General features: G+C 41.8%; 1 protein-coding gene across 3 annotated transcripts in view; it reads left to right on the top strand.

The window, feature by feature from the left end:
• Positions 1–16,333, top strand: part of MASTL (microtubule associated serine/threonine kinase like) — a 36,428-nt gene that overhangs the window by 14,666 nt on the left and 5,429 nt on the right. For 2 of the 3 annotated variants that reach the window (XM_039357704.1, XM_039357706.1), the window contains exons 8-12: positions 812–2,023; positions 3,888–4,023; positions 6,113–6,127; positions 12,334–12,447; positions 12,537–12,638. In XM_039357704.1, the coding sequence (XP_039213638.1) occupies positions 812–2,023; positions 3,888–4,023; positions 6,113–6,127; positions 12,334–12,447; positions 12,537–12,638 (1,579 nt within the window). The remainder of the gene's footprint in view (positions 1–811; positions 2,024–3,887; positions 4,024–6,112; positions 6,128–12,333; positions 12,448–12,536; positions 12,639–16,333) is intronic. The other variant, XM_039357705.1, reaches the window with a different exon arrangement.

Genomic DNA, 16,333 nt, shown 5'->3' with positions numbered 1-16,333 from the left:
GTGAGAAACAAGAGACTGTCCCTTTGTAACCAGTGAGTTTCTATACCTAAACGTTGATTCAAAGCAAGGTCCTCTAAGTAGAATGTGAATATAAAAACAAAAAATAATTTATTTCTGGAGTAGGGAAAGAAAAGTGTATCACCATAGTAAAATTCAAAGTAATAGGCTTCTCGTATATCTACCGTATATGCCGGCGTATTAGGCGACACGGCGTATAAGACGACCCCGTCTTTGTCGCCGAGCCGCATTCCTAGAGTGTCGTCTTATACGCCGGAAACTACCAGTATTTCCGGCGTATAAGACGACTCGGCGTATAAGACGACCCCCGTCTTTGGCGCCAAGTTTAGCACTTCCGGAAGTCGTCTTATACGCCGGCATATATGGTACTAATATGCCATTTTATTTTTAGTTCAGTATTAACACAAGATAAGTTAATAGTAATAAGCATTATATATCAACCACCATGGCGATAGTTTTGTGATTGGATGTGAAATTAGACTAAGAAGTAGCTATGATTAGGGACTTGCTTTCCATTCAGTTTCAATCAGAATTAGAAGCCTTTTCCATCTGAAACATGGCAGACAGACTATATTCTGCTCAGAATCAGAAATGTAGAGAGATCTGTTCTCAGAAACAAAGACTTGTCTCTTTCAGCTAAGGTGCTAAACTATACTTTTAATGCTTTTTAGATTTATATATTATTTGTTTCATTCTAATTTTGTTTCAAGTTTAGTTGTTCCATGTGTGTAATTAGTTTAGGCTGGATTTGAGTAATGTTTGTCTGCTTAGCTTAAAACTACTTTGTTTTCAGGAAGAAGACAATTTCTGCCCTGCAGCAGGTCAAATTAATGCAATGGAGAAACATGAACCTACAGATATGCCATTTGTCAACAATAGTGAAGTCTTAAAGCAAAACTTGCTAGAAACTGCTATCTCTCCTATTAGTAGTAATGACTCTGCAGACAGGCATAATGGAAGGAGTGAACACTGTGACTCATCAGATATTTCTGTAAAAATTTGTGATGTGAAAGACCTAGTCAGAAAATGTCTCTCAGAATACAAAGAATGGGAAGAAAAGCTTTGTACAGATAATTCTGCTCAATTCAAGGAGGTAGCAAAACCCAACTATCACTTTTCCCATCTGGGCTTGGATAATCTCAAGAAAGAAGAGGAGAGACCAGTGCTGAAGAAGACTGGAATCAAAAGATGCTTTGAATTAGTTGACACTAGCCCTTCTCAAGAACATATCCTTGTGAAAAAAAATAATAGTGAATATAAGCGTGGTTGTAAAATTATTGAGATCCCAGAAAAGCAAAGCACAGGTTTGACAGCTGAAATCTGTTACTTAAAACTTGAAGGGTGCATGCAAGAGAGCTGCCCAAAGGAAAGTCAAACAAAGGATTCAAATTGTTTGGAAGAAAATAAAGGGAGCAAATTAGACACCCCATTAATAGCTAAGAATCTTATGAATGAACTAAATGCAGATTGTGAAAAGGATGGAAAACACATGAACTTCAGTTTTGTAAGCATTGATGATGAAAAGCCTTTAGCAAGCATGAGCATGGACTCTGATTTATCCCTTCCAGAGATCTCTGCTACAGAGAACCATTTAGAAAAACACACATTTAGCTTAAATGGGAGCATTAAAGACATCCCCCTTGAGGAATCAAAATCAGAAGCTATGTTAACATTACCTTGCTGCTCCAGACGGGAAACCAGAGATGAGCCAATGCTCCCTGTCCAGGAGAGCAAATACTTGGATCGCAATCAAGATAAGAGTTTGAAATACATTACAGAAAAGCACACCAGTGTTCATTCTTCACCAATGGACATGCTAAAAGTACTTAAAAAAAATATTGTTGCCTTCCGAAGTTACAATAGTTCTATCAATACGTCTAATATGACTGAGCCTTCAAAAATCAGTATGGTATCTGTAGAAGGAATGAATATCTCTGCCTGCAGTGGTTCTTATCCAATGACCATTACACCTGCACAAAAAGGAACACCCTACAGGATATATCAGGTAGGTACTGAACATGCAATATGGCATTATAGGACATTTCTATATATAGTAAAGAGTTACCTTAGATCCTACTGGTTTATATGGCAAAAATCCCTCTGTTGACAAGAACTTTCATGACATTTTCCTAGGTAGTTATGATGGGCAACTCTTAACTTTAGTTCCATGTTTCTTGGATCTTCAAGGTTTCTTTCTATTGGCCTTCCCTGGTAATGAACTAAATCTATTATATCATAAGGCTACTTTAATAGAGCCTTACAGGTCTGAAAGTACACATTTTCCCACCCTCTTTTAACCTTTTTATCTATCTTTGAGTTACTTTCTCTGACCATTAAGCAACTGCAGGCTCCTACTCCTCTCGTCTGATTGTTTCCTAGGCAGTGTCTCTTCTCCACTTTCTTCAAGGTCACTGATGCATTCCATTGTACTTTCATTCTATTACTTAGTTATAATTTTATAAATTTACCATTATATGAATTTTCTTTGGAAGCCTTGGATCTTAGTGAAATGCAGCGATAGGACTCTTCTGCTGTATTTAGATAAAATTATATTATAGAACTTCTGTAGCACAAATACAAACTTTAGGCTTTTTCATGTTTAAGTTGCTTAAAAAGTCACAAATGTTATTCTGAAAATGGTTTGTATGTTGGCAACACACCCGCTTTTAGAGGATGTAACTTCAGTAAATCTAGAGAAAAGGTTTCTGTAAATTTAATTTATTTCTTATTGATATCAATGGGTAAATTATTCATGACTTAAATCTTGATTTTACTGGAACTGTAATTTAGTTCATTCAAATTTCTCCATTTCTTCAATGCCACTTGAGAATACAAAGAATAGACAAAATGTTAGCACATAAGTGTAGTTGAGCCTTGTCATGTTTACTTTTTAAAACTGGGACAGTTCTTATCTGGATGTAAGATAACAAATAGAAACATTATTTTCATGAATTTACATGAATTGCATATAGAAACCTGTCCATAGAGGGCATTATTAAAACACATCATTGCAAAATAAAGTGAAAGATTGAACACATCATTTCAATCAGCCTTTTCTAATCTGGACTCCTCAGCTGTGCTGGGATTACAATTCCCAGAGTTCCTATCTTGTACAGCTCATAGTTGTATAGGCTAAAAATTATGGTGGTTGAGGTTCCAAAATGGAGAAAGATTAGGGGTGCTTGATTTAGGCTTTGAGAAAACCTTGCAATATTTCTTTTGTCTAATATCTATGTTTTTAACCTTAATACTGAATTGAGATTTTTATAATCCACTGAGAGTCAATGAATTACAATAGTGTAGAAGCCTGAGTAATAGATAAATAAAAGCTAGTTTTAGTTTTATGATGAATGTATACTTTGAAGCTTAAAACCTCTTGCACTTTTCAGATGTGAGCAGATGGCATTAAGGATTTCATGGCCAGTTACCATTTACTGATTATAATGAAATTTTTGCTTCTACAGTAGAATAGGAAACTTCAGAATTATGCAGCCAAAATTAGGTCATAGACTTTTGGCAGCCCAAAACAATCTGGTTCATAATAATTATTTTTTAAGACATTTCATTTGCATTTTTAAAACATCTCCAGTCTTTCCCAAAGAACTGAAGATCTGCCCAACTTTCCCAATGACATCCCTTGGATAATTAAAAGTAATAATAAATTATAGCCCCATATTTACCAAAAGAGACATAAAAGAAAACCCATTTGGTTTGAGATAATATACTTTTGGAATTGAATAATATACTTCATTGCAGATAAAGTAACTAGGCTCTCATCTCAGCCACTAATCATTTAAATCAAGAAATGAAATGAATATATTCTAACTGTCTTGCTTTATATCTGATTTAATATTTATTTTTTGCATCAGACTCCTCAGGGAAATGTTGATACACCCTTTAGGACCCCAAAAAGTGTGCGAAGAGGGGCTGCTCCAATAGACGGAGAACGTATTTTAGGAACCCCAGACTACTTAGCACCTGAGCTTCTCATTGCAAAGACTCATGGTAAGTAAACTAATATTCACTCATTATGGATACTTATATGTTTTCATCATTCACATTTTTCAGTCTTGTGATAAGATTCTGACTTTTAAAAATCCTTAATTACCAACTTAATAGAATCCAAGATTTAATCTTAAAAATCTTTCCTTCTATCCAGAATTTCATTTGAATTCACTTCAATTTAGTATATAGGTAAAGGGAGATTATTCCTCTGTCCAATTGTGTCTGACTCTAGGGACAGTGCTTATCTCCATTTCTTATCCGAGGGAGCCAGCATTGTCCAAAGACATTTCTGTGGTTATGTGACTGGCATGACTATACACCAAGGCACATGGAACACTTACCTTCCCACTGCAGTAGTACCTATTTGCATGCTTTCGAACTGCTAGGTGAGCAGGAGCTGGGGCAAGTAACTGGAGCTCACCCTGTCACACAATGCTTAGGTATCAAGCGTGGATTGTCAGCTTTCCAACTGACAAGCAGTGTCTTTAACTGCTGAACCATCGTGCCCCATAAAAATTTAGTATATAGTTTGATTCAGTCTTACAAGCAAAAAAAAAAAGGAGGAACTAGATGTGAACTGTGGATGATAGTCTGTAGTTCTATATCATTTGTCATTGTGTTGTGTGAACTACAGTATATGTTAATATAAATAACGAAAATATTATTTGAGTTCTGTTTCCTACATTGCAAAATCTTTGCAAAGAGAGCCAAGCTTACTTGGTGTAACACTGGGTTTTTTATTTTAACAAGAGATTCTCAAGGCGCATGCTTCAAAAAGTTACATAATACAGGTTGTCCTCGATTTATAGCCACAATTGGGACCAACATTTCTATTGCTAAACAAGGCAATTGTTAAATGAGTGGTGCTTGATTTTACAAATTTTTTTAGCCACAATTGTTGGTAATCATTGCAGTTGAAGTGAATCACATGGCTCTTAAACAAGTCCAAATGGTCGTTAAATGAGTGGTTGTAAATTGTGGACTATTTCTACAGGTAGTCTTCGACTTAGGATCATTCAAATTTATGATGGCTTTGAAAAAAGTGACTTATATCTTGCACTTACAACCATCATAGCATCCCTCCAGTCATATCAAAATTTGAATGCTTGGCAATTGGCATACATTTACGATGTATACATCTAGGGTCACATGACTGCCATTTTTAACCTTCCCAGGGACCTTCTGCCAAGCGAAGCCAATGGGAGAAGCTGATTTCACTTAATGACTGCGGTGCATTGGTTAGTAACTACAAAAAAAAGAGTTGTAAAACCACAGATGACTCACATAAGACCACATTGCTGAGTTTCAGATATTCCCATCCAATTGTAGCTATAAATCGAGGACTATCTGTATTTACTCATTATAGTGCAGAAGTAGCTTAATCCTTCTTGTGAATCAAGTTTACAGAGTACACGAAGCTATGAAGTCAATTATGATTTATTAACCATTCTGCAGTGTTAATTGTGGTCCATTCCATAAACAATGGTTAAAAACATTATGATCCATTTATGTTGCATTTTGAACAACAATCTAATTTATTGAAAAGGGGTTTTTTTAATACTCAATGATTTCATTATAGAATTATTTGAAATTAATATATTCTACCTTAAGATGGTTCAAATAAGAATCAAACCATGGTTTCAAAAGTTGATATGTTGTCTACATGTTCCTAAGTTGCAGCCCTTCAGCATTCATAATAAATATAGGATTGACATTTCTTTCTATAAAAATGTCTTTCATACATGTAAAAAAAATGTCAGAGAAACTGATGTAGTCTTATTCAGGTTACTGGTATGTATAGATTGGGGGGATATTACATTCAAACATATAATCTACCAGTTGTAGTTTGAAGTGATCCAAAAATATTTTCATTTGATTCTCAGAAATTTAAAATTCCCACTTGTAGGTGAATAAATAGACTAGGTATTCCTCTGGTTTATATAAAAAGCCGAAAACTATGTTAAGGAGAATATTTTTTTGGGAAAACTGCTACTTGGTGTGTTAAGCATTATCAGCATTTAATAAGTGAATTCAGTGTAATAATTATACCAACTGTGGTAAATATTTACTTGATTTTTTTTACATACAGGAATTCACACCACTGGTAAGTTTTTTTATAGCACTTTGCAAAACAAAGTTCACATTGTTCAAGACAAGTATTGAAAGATCTTTACAATGAGTTAACACAGTTTACATTTCCAAAATGATCATTTTGTTAGTCTAGTTCAACAAAAATAAAAGTGTGATTTACAAAGGCTAACATCTCTAATAGGGAAATATTCATATTCCTTCATTTCAGAGTGGGTGTTTTTTTAACAAATGCAATGTTGACTTTCCTTTCTTCTTTAAAATGTGCTGTGTTACAACATAAAAAATATGCTTTCACTTGTTTTCCAAAGCTTATTGGCCACTTCTGCTGTACAGCAGACATAAACTAGGTTTTCTTGTAATAGAATGTCAGTGGATGAGTACAGAATTACGCGTTGAAGTTTTAATGCAGAGGAATGTTCTCCAGCACCGGAGATGGAGAATCCACCAATGGGTTAGCTCAGACCATTAGACCAGTGGTTTTCAACCTTTTTAATGCCGCGAACCCCAACCGGTCGTAAGTCGAGGACTACTCAACCGGTCGTAAGTCGAGGACTACTCAATTGGTGCAGAACCGTTTGCAGAATGGGACTTTTGGCGGGCTCAACAGGGCAGAGACAGCCTGGACAATTCCTATTGGCTTTTGAAAGCCAATAGAATTACCGTAAACGCCGGTGTACAAGGCGACCCGGCGTATAAGACGACCCCTGTCTTTATAGCCGGGCCGCATTCCTAGAACGTCGTCTTATACGCCGGAAACTACCAGTATTTCTGGCGTATAAGACGACTCGGCGTATAAGACGACCCCCGTCTTTGGCGCCGATTTCAGCGCTCGCGGAAGTCGCCTTACGCTGGCATTTACGGTAGACTCTATTCAATAGAGTCTATTCTATTGGCTTTCAAAAGCCAATAGAATAAAAGGGAGTAGCACAGCTAAGGAAAAGGGGGAAAAAATGGCGGACTGCGTTGTTTGGCGACCCCTGTGAAATGGTTGTTCGACCCCAAATGGGGTTCCGACCCACAGGTTACGAACCACTGCATTAGACCAAGTCAGCCAAATTTGCCACACCCGTCCTTGGGTAAGCCACTTCCAGTCTTGACTTGGTCTTCAGCCCAAATGGACATGACAAATTTGGCTCCCAGTCTAAGGCAAGTAGTAGAGCTTAATTACTTTCGTGGATTCTACTTCTTCTGACCCACAGCCATTTCAACAGCGCTGTGGGAAATAGTCTGTGGGAGGCTCGGGGGATGGTCCCTTTCTTTCCCAGATCCCTGGGCTATTGCTGAGACTTCAGCTCCCTCCAAAGGGAAAGCTCTCTTTAGCTGTTCAGTGCTGCAGCTAGAGCCCATTCAGACTTCTCGGGGGGGTGGGTAGAGATTCCTCCCTTTTTTTCCTCAATGAATTGAGGAACCGGCTGGGCTCCCTGTCTCGCCGGATTGGTGACCGCTGCTGTCCTTCAGGCTTCTATCACCTTTGTTCTCCGAGAGCTGCTGCACTCCCTGCTGATCGGACGTTGATTCTATTATTGATTCAAGCCACGCACGTGCAGAAATAGCCAGTTTTACCCTCTGTTCTTCGAGCGGCCGCTGCGATCCTTGCTGAGTCGGGCGGTCTCCTTGTTGCCATGCCAGCTCACTCCGGTTGCCATTTTGGGCGTCGAGGCACCTCCCGGCAGCAGAAAACATGTTGATTTCTTTTTCCCGCCATTAGAGCGGAAGCCTCCTTTGCGTGTCATCGCGAGCGACAGCATCTTTCGTGCCATTGTTTCCAGATGCCATTTTGGGCTGCCGAAACAAATGCGGCAGCCAAACAAGCCAGGCAATTCTGGGTGGAGAGTTGAGCCTCCCCCGGAGTGAAGATCTAGGGATCGGTCTTTCCCTCCCTAAGAGAAGGGAGGGCAGCGCGGCTGTGGAGGCCATTGCCAACGGTTCCCTCCTCAGACAGCCCCTCCACCCAAACACCCCCGCCCTCTGGCCTGCTAATCTTTGGGCCCACGCTGCAAGGCCCAGCCCACAGGGACCACAATCACAAAATTCACAATCATAGTAAAATCATAATTCCATAAACTATTTTTTTAAAAAAATATTTCATAAAACAAAATTCATTGTCCAATTCTTCAGAAGCTTCTGCTCCCAACACTCTTGATGCAATTTATCATCCTGGCCACCTTTAGCATAATCAGGAGATCTACGAGCAAGCAGGTTTGCCGTGGCTGTAGACAAGAGCGGACCCTAAAGGGGGACAAGCAGCCCGCTTCCTCAACCAGTCGGGTGGTCAGGAGAGCAGGACGGCACAATTCCCTGCTTAGTCTATCTCGCCAACTGATCCCCTGCCAGAGTTCCCTCCCGGCACCGCTCACCTCAGGATGGAGGACTCCACGGTATCTCAACCTAAGAACACTGCCTCCCCATCCACCAGCTGCAAAAGGCAAAAATCCTCCAAACAGGAGGCGGCAGGCAGGATCAAAGCCAAGGCCAAGACCATTTCTGGAAGGAAGCCTTCCAAGTTGGCAGAGAAACAGGCTAGCAGAAGGCACCAGGCCTTGGAGAAAGAATTCTCCAAAGTGCAGAAGCAGGCAAGGGCAAAGGCGGAGCAAAGAGGACGTGCTCTTCGATCTCCCTTTGGGACCCTGCTCCTCTACTCAAGAGGTATGGTTCCCAGAAGGGAATCTCCCTTCTTCTGGGGTGGATCAAGCCCAAGTGATCCACCAACCATCATTGCCACCGCGGGTCCCACATTCGATTCCAGAGCTACCTTTACCCCCACAGTGCAGGGCTCAGGGGAGCTAAGCCCGAGGGCTCCTCCTTTGAGGAACGTCTCCAAACCCTGATCGCTCAGGTGGTTGACAGGGCACTTGCTGCCAGGTCCTACCACAGACCCACACCTGAATCTGTGGCCTCCATACCCCCACCTTTCTTCCAGAAAGGGGCACCCAAGTTCCAGGGTCCCTCTGTCCCGGTCCTATCATAGCAGGACCTCATCTCCTATGGAGGACAACCAACCCGACATGTCTTGGTGGGAGGAGGAAGACCCTCTTCCAGACCCTCCCCCATTTGGAGGACTATTCAACCCGGCCTTCTTCCTGCCACTTCTCCGCAGAGCCAGTTCCACAGCCAACATAGGCTCTGATCAGGTCCCGCAGTCAGACCCCCCGCCCAGCTCATATTCGAACCTGGTGTTTTTCGAGCCCGTAGTGATTCAGCACCACATCCCTTACCTGGCACTCTTCCGAAATGCGATCCAGAAACAATGGGTATCACCTGGCACTTCCCCCCCCCGGGGGGGGGAACGGACAGGAAACTGTTCAGTGCAGCACCAGACCTGGCAGAGGATCTCGAGGTGCCAATGGTGGATGAACCCTTTGGTCTCCTCTTGTCCTCGTCCACAGTGTCGGGGGACATGGCAGAGGTGCTAAAGGCTGAGGATAGGAGATGGGAATTGACATTCCACAGGACTCACTAGGCGACGTGGGCAGCAAGAGCTGCTACTTGTGCATCCTTCTTCGCCAGGACCTCCCTACTCTGGCTTCACCAACTACAAGCTAGGCTTCCCCCGGAGGAAGTACTACCCAACAAGACCTGAGCAAGCTTGTTGCAGCATCAGAGTACATCTTGGATGCCACACTACATGCGGCCAGGTTCTCATTGAGGACCATAGCATCCAACGTCTCAGCACGTAGGATGCTATGGCTCAAACATTGGCAAGCTGACCCAAAATCCAAGTGGTGCCTAGCCACGGCCCCTTATCAAGGTGATCAGCTGTTTGGAGAGGCTCTGGCTCATTTGACTGAAAATAAGGACAAGCAGAAGGTGTTGACCCACCTGAACAGACGGACCAACAGGCATGCCAACCCGTACGCCTTTCATCCAGGAATGGGTGCAGGCTCCTTTCAGCCCCCTCGCCCCTTCACGGCCAGACAGGATCGTCGTTGGACAGGACTGTCCTAGACCCAGAGAACAATTCCAGAGTAAGTGGCCTTTTCAAGGGGGGGGCACCCCTATAGAAGATCCAAGTGACTCTTGAGCTGCTCCCCCCATAGGTGGCAGGCTGGCACTTTTTGCCCACCAGTGGGAAGCCACCATCACAGACTCCTGGGTCCGTCAGACCATTCGATACGGTCTGTCCCTGGAATTCATGTCCAGTCCATCGGGGCGCTTCATTCCTTGCCCCCAAAGAACCTCACCAAAAGCGACCTCATGCAAGAGGCCATTCGTCATCTCTTGGAAATAAAGGCCATAGAACTTGTGGCAGCCGGCCAACGGGGCGGGGATTTTACTCCATCCTCTTCGTGGTCCCCAAAACCTCGGGAGAATGGAGGGAAATTCTAGACCTCAAAGGGCTAAATTACCATATCGCATATCGAAAGTTCAAGATGCAAACCCTTCAGTCCATCTTGGGCAGTGTAAGGAACGGAGACTTCCTGACGTCCATAGACCTCACGGAAGCATAACTCCACATCCCAATCTTCCCTGACACCAGCAGTTCCTCAGGTTCTGCTATGCAGGCCATCACTACCAATACTGGGCTCTTCCATTCGGCCTCTCATCAGCTCCAAGAATGTTCACCAAAGTCCTGGCAGCGTTGGCTGCACACGTCCCGATGATGCAAGTACGTGTCCAGTGTTATTTGGACGACATTCTCATTCAGTCATCCTCCCTTCAAGCCGCCCAGTCAGATCTGACATTGTCGATCAGGATCCTTCAGGAACACGGGGTCTCAGTGAACTTTCACAAAAGTCAGACTGTTCCCTCTACCCGACTTCTACACCTGGGCGCCGTCATAGACACACTCAGCTGCCAAGTATACCTGTCACAGGAGCGTCAGGACAGCCTTCGGAATCTGGTCCTCAGGGTACGCAGGGAACACATAGTACCACTGGTCCTACTTTCCCAGCTTCTGGGAAAGATGGTTTCACGCATTGCGATAGTGCCTTGGGCCAGACTGCATTCCAAGAACCTCCAATGGTTCCTTCTCCCCTTCCAAAGGTCGGGCACCAGCTCCTCCAACGGGTAAGGGTTCCCCCTCAGATCTCTCCAGTGGTGGTCCTCGCAAGCATTAGCCAGAGGGTCATCTTTCAAGGAACCCACCCGGCTCACGCTTACGACAGACGCCAGTCTGTTTGGCTGGGGAGCACACCTGCAGTCTCAATTGGCTCAGGGACAATGGTCCCAAGCAGACCTGAAACACAATATCAATTGGTTGGAGCTCAGAGCCATACACCTGGCCTCAGTGATTACCAATTACAGTTTCATTAAAAATTAAACACTAAATTGATTTATAGGACTAGGCTTCCAATATTTAGATGGCTTTTTGATTTTGGGGGGTGGTTTCTAAATAAATATGGTTGAGATGGTTCAGGCATATTTCTTGGTTATGTGAGTGCTTTAAATTATCCTCACATACAATGAATGAAATGATTTAGTATTTATTGATTTGATTTGATTGCTGCCCATTCTTGAGGTGACTCTTCATAGAACTTACTGAAGGTTTTTAGCTGTGCGTCCAATTTATCTGACCTTTATCTCTGAAACATCAAGGTGATATATCTGTATGTGCACTGCATATAATTTGGCATAGCAAATGCATGTTTCACTTCCAACAAAATGAGCTGTCTGGGGCTTTGGTAATATAGCAACTGGAAAATGCATGTTGTTTAATCGTGGCTTTGGTGCCTTAGCAATTTTGCTTGCTTTTGCTTCTGATTGCAACACTGAATTTCATGATCTGAAAGCTATCAGAGTAAAGACTAGATATAGTCCCAAGAAAACCTGTTACTGAATCCAAGCTTCTCTGGATACTATTTTATGTACATAATTTTTAAAGAATTCATGGCTCTCCAAAACAATGAGATGATTTAAAAAACAAAGTGAAATCTTTATTACACAGTTCTGTGTTTAATATTTGCTATGTGAAATCTAGCTATAGTAATTAGTTTCCCTTTAAAGTCTGAGAAATTCAGCATGCTTGGTTTAGCTTTCTGTTTTGCAATTGGCCTCTGGAAGTCACATGGCTCACATCAATATGCCTTTGTCATGAAGCATTTAGACAAATATTACTATATTACTAACACAGCAAGGAAGAAGTGCATAAAAGACAAATGCTGTTTATCTAAGATTTTAGCTATTACACATTATCTTCCTAGAATTCTTCCTGTAACTACAACTTGATTTAATGCATCTCCTGGAATCAGTGTTAATTTCTTTGAACTGCTTTTATCTCAGGTGCTGCTGTAGACTGGTGGGCTCTTGGGGTTTGCTTGTTTGAGTTTTTAACTGGAATTCCACCATTCAATGATGAAACACCACAGCAAGTATTCCAGAATATTCTTAAAAGAGGTAATTATCACTTTCATCAAACCAAATCCAAAGAACCCTTATTTAGCATAAATACTGTGGTACTTATTTGTGTGTGCATGTCTTTCCAGATATTCCATGGCCTGAAGGTGAAGAAAAGTTGTCAGATAATGCTCAGAATGCCATTGATATTCTTTTAACCATTGACAGTGCTAAGCGAGCTGGACTCAAGGGTTAGTTATCTCTTCTTCATACAGTAACTTAGAAGCTTATAATTTAATATTCAGTTTCAGTCTGCATGAGGCAGGGGTGGGCATGGAACTCTTCATAAACCATTGAGGGTTTGGAGGAAAAACCATCTGTCCTTAAAACCTAGTGATACAAATGATCACAAACCTGTTCAGTGTAATACTTTACAGGTAAAAAAACAAAATCTGTTCAAGTACAACAAACTTTTATTTATTCCTTGAGTTCAGAATATCACATGAGATTCTTCTTTTACTATTATATTTGTAAATATATTTTGCTTTATTTACCTATAAAGAGAGACCGAGTGCCCAAACTGCAACCCAAAACCCACTTATATATCGGGTGCTGGGTGGGAGTGGCCCATTGGGTGAGCGTGGCCCATTGGGTGGGCATGGCTTCGATGATAATAGCCGACTGGGTGGGACTAAAAAGTTCAATCAATCAATTCCAACTTTGTAAGATCAGGTGTCTTCCAGGTGCTACTGCCAGTAGGGACAAGAAGCGTATTTCTAAAATAATCAAGAATGGCAGCAAGGACTGTGATGTGGAGGCTATTGTACATCTTGGCACTAATGATCTGTCCCAAAAAGATGTACTCTCTGTGCAGAATGATTTCCAGAGCTTGGGGAAGGAACTTAGCAGAATAGGCTATAGGCTTACTTTCTCAGAGGTTTTACCAGTGTATAAGGAGCAAAACGGAAAAGGCCAGCGCATAGCACAATTCAATATGTGGCTAAAGGAGTGGTGTAAAGGGGAAGGCTTCGGATATATTAGTCACGATGTCAGTAGCTGGTCCAATCAAAAGATGTACAAAAGAGATGGTTTGCATCCATCAAAAAAAGGGACTGAGTTACTCGGCTATAAATTCACAGATTTTCTGGAGGGAAATTTAAACTAAACAGCGGGGACAGGGAGTTAATTGATACGGAACAACCCTGTCCCCGGCAATTTAAAAACTATAGGGCTATCAGTGCATGTAGCATAGATGTGTGTGTGGACAAGAATACCAACCTTGCTACCAATCAAAATGAAGCCTCTAATAGCGAGTGCCACATAAAGTGCACTAACCAAATAGGTGGTAAGACAATAGGGGAACTCAGGCACCACACAGGTTATGTAGAAAGGAAACACAGGGCCACCCACAAAGGACTCAAATGTTTATACACCAATGCACAGAGTATGAACAGCAAACAGGGTGAACTAGAAATTCAGGTTAACGAGGGCAGATACGATATTGTTGCCATTACGGAAACATGGTGGGATGAAACTCACACATGGAACACACAGCTAGAGGGATTTAAATTATTTAAAAGAAACAGACCAAATAAAAGAGGAGGTGGAGTTGCTCTCTATATAAGAAATAACTACATCTCCACAGAAATAGAGTACAACAATGATAAAAACTCTCTTGAATGCATTTGGGTCAATATAAAAGGGGGGGGAAATGACATTGCCATAGGTGTATACTACAGACCACCCAACCAAACAGAGGAAATAGATGAACTTTTTGCTAGTCAGCTAACTAAGGTATGTAGGAAGCACACCACAATAGTAATGGGGGACTTTAACTACCCTGACATCAACTGGGAGACAAACTCCGCACCAAGTGGAAGATCAAACAGGTTCCTGGCAAACCTAGCAGACAACTTTGTCTCCCAAAAAGTAGAGAAGGGAACTAGGGGATTAGCCATTTTGGATCTAATTCTCACTAACAGAGATGAAATGATAGACGGTGTTGAAGCCATAGGAACCCTGGGAGGAAGTGATCATGCAATATTAGAATTCAACATTATAGAAGCACAACCAATAGAACACAGTCAAACTAGAGTCTTGGACTTCAAGAGAGCTAATTTCAATAAACTTAGAGAGGGCTTGGGAAGGATTCCATGGATGAGAATCCTCAAGGGGAAAACAACTCAAGAAGCTTGGGAAATTTTGAAAAATGAGATAATAAAAGCACAGTCTAGCACAATACCAACAAAGAGGAAAAATAACAGCTCTCAAAAGAAACCAGCATGGCTGCATAAAGAACTCTCTGACAAATTGAAAGATAAAAAGGACAAGTACAGAAAGTGGAAAGAGGGGAACATAACTAAGTCAGAATATCAGCAAATAGCCCGAGCCTGCAAAGATGAAGTGAAGAAAGCCAAGGCTCAAAATGAACTAAGGCTTGCGACCAAAGTCAAAAATAACAAAAAAAGCTTCTTTCAACATGTAAAAAACAAGAAAAAAGTGAAGGAAATGATTGGTCCATTAGTGGGTGGAAGTGGCAAGAAGGTGACAAGCAACAGGGAGAAAGCAGAACTATTTAACTCATTTTTTGCATCTGTCTTTACACAAAGGGAAAAAACAGACCAACCTATCAAAAATAGTGCCATAAAAAACAAAACAGAAACACAAGTTAAGATAGGCAAGAAAATGGTTAGGGAGCACCTGTCCAGCCTAGATGAGTTCAAATCGCCAGGACCAGATGGATTACACCCCAGAGTTCTCAAGGAACTGGCAGATGTGATATCGGAGCCACTGAACTATATTTTTCAAAGATCCTGGAACACAGGGGAACTACCAGAGGACTGGAAAAGAGCTGATGTAGTTCCCATCCTCAAAAAAGGAAAAAAAATGGATCCAGGAAATTACAGACCTATCAGCCTGACCTCAATACCTGGGAAGATCCTGGAAAAGATAATCAAACAACGAATCAACGAACACCTAGAGGCAAACAAAGTCATTACTAAAAGCCAACATGGGTTTGTCAAAAATAGATCATGCCAGACAAATCTTATTGCATTCTTTGACCAAGTGACAAAATTAGTGGATCAGAGGAATGCTGTGGACATAATTTACTTGGACTTCAGTAAGGCATTTGATAAAGTAGATCACAACCTACTACTTGACAAGATAGAAAAATGTGGGGTAGACAGAACCACCACCAGATGGATCCGTAGCTGGCTGACCGGCCGTACTCAGCGAGTGGTCCTCAATGGAACTGCATCTATATGGAGGGAAGTGTGTAGTGGGGTGCCCCAGGGCTCTGTTCTGGGCCCAGTACTCTTCAACATCTTCATCAACGATTTGGATGAAGGGATAGATGGGGAACTCATCAAATTTGCAGATGACACCAAGCTGGCAGGAATAGCCAACACTCCAGAAGACAGGCTTCAGGTACAGAAGGATCTGGACAGACTTGAACACTGGGCACTAACTAACAAAATGAAATTCAATGGTGAAAAAAGCAAGGTTCTACATTTAGGCAAGAAAAACCAAATGCACAAGTACAGCATAGGTGGCACCATGCTCAATAGTAGTAACTGTGAGAGGGACCTCGGAGTCCTAGTAGACAATCAGTTAAATATGAGCCAGCAGTGTGCGGCAGCTGCCAAAAAGGCCAACACAGTACTAGGCTGCATTAACAGAGGGATAGAATCAAGATCACGTGAAGTATTAATACCACTCTTCAATGCCTTGGTAAGGCCACACTTGGAATACTGCATCCAGTTTTGGTCACCACGATGTAAAAAAGATGTTGAGACTCTAGAAAGAGTACAGAGAAGAGCAACAAAGATGATTAGGGGACTGGAGGCTAAAACATATAAGGAACGGTTGCTAGAATTGGGTATGTCTAGTTTAACGAAGAGAAGGACAAGGGGGGACATGATAGCAGTATTCCAATATCTCAGGG

The sequence above is a fragment of the Crotalus tigris genome, unplaced genomic scaffold (assembly GCF_016545835.1).
Source record: "Crotalus tigris isolate CLP2741 ecotype Arizona unplaced genomic scaffold, ASM1654583v1 scf7180000018940.2059657, whole genome shotgun sequence".
NCBI lineage: Eukaryota > Metazoa > Chordata > Lepidosauria > Squamata > Viperidae > Crotalus > Crotalus tigris.
This window is presented reverse-complemented; position numbering and strand designations above follow the sequence as displayed.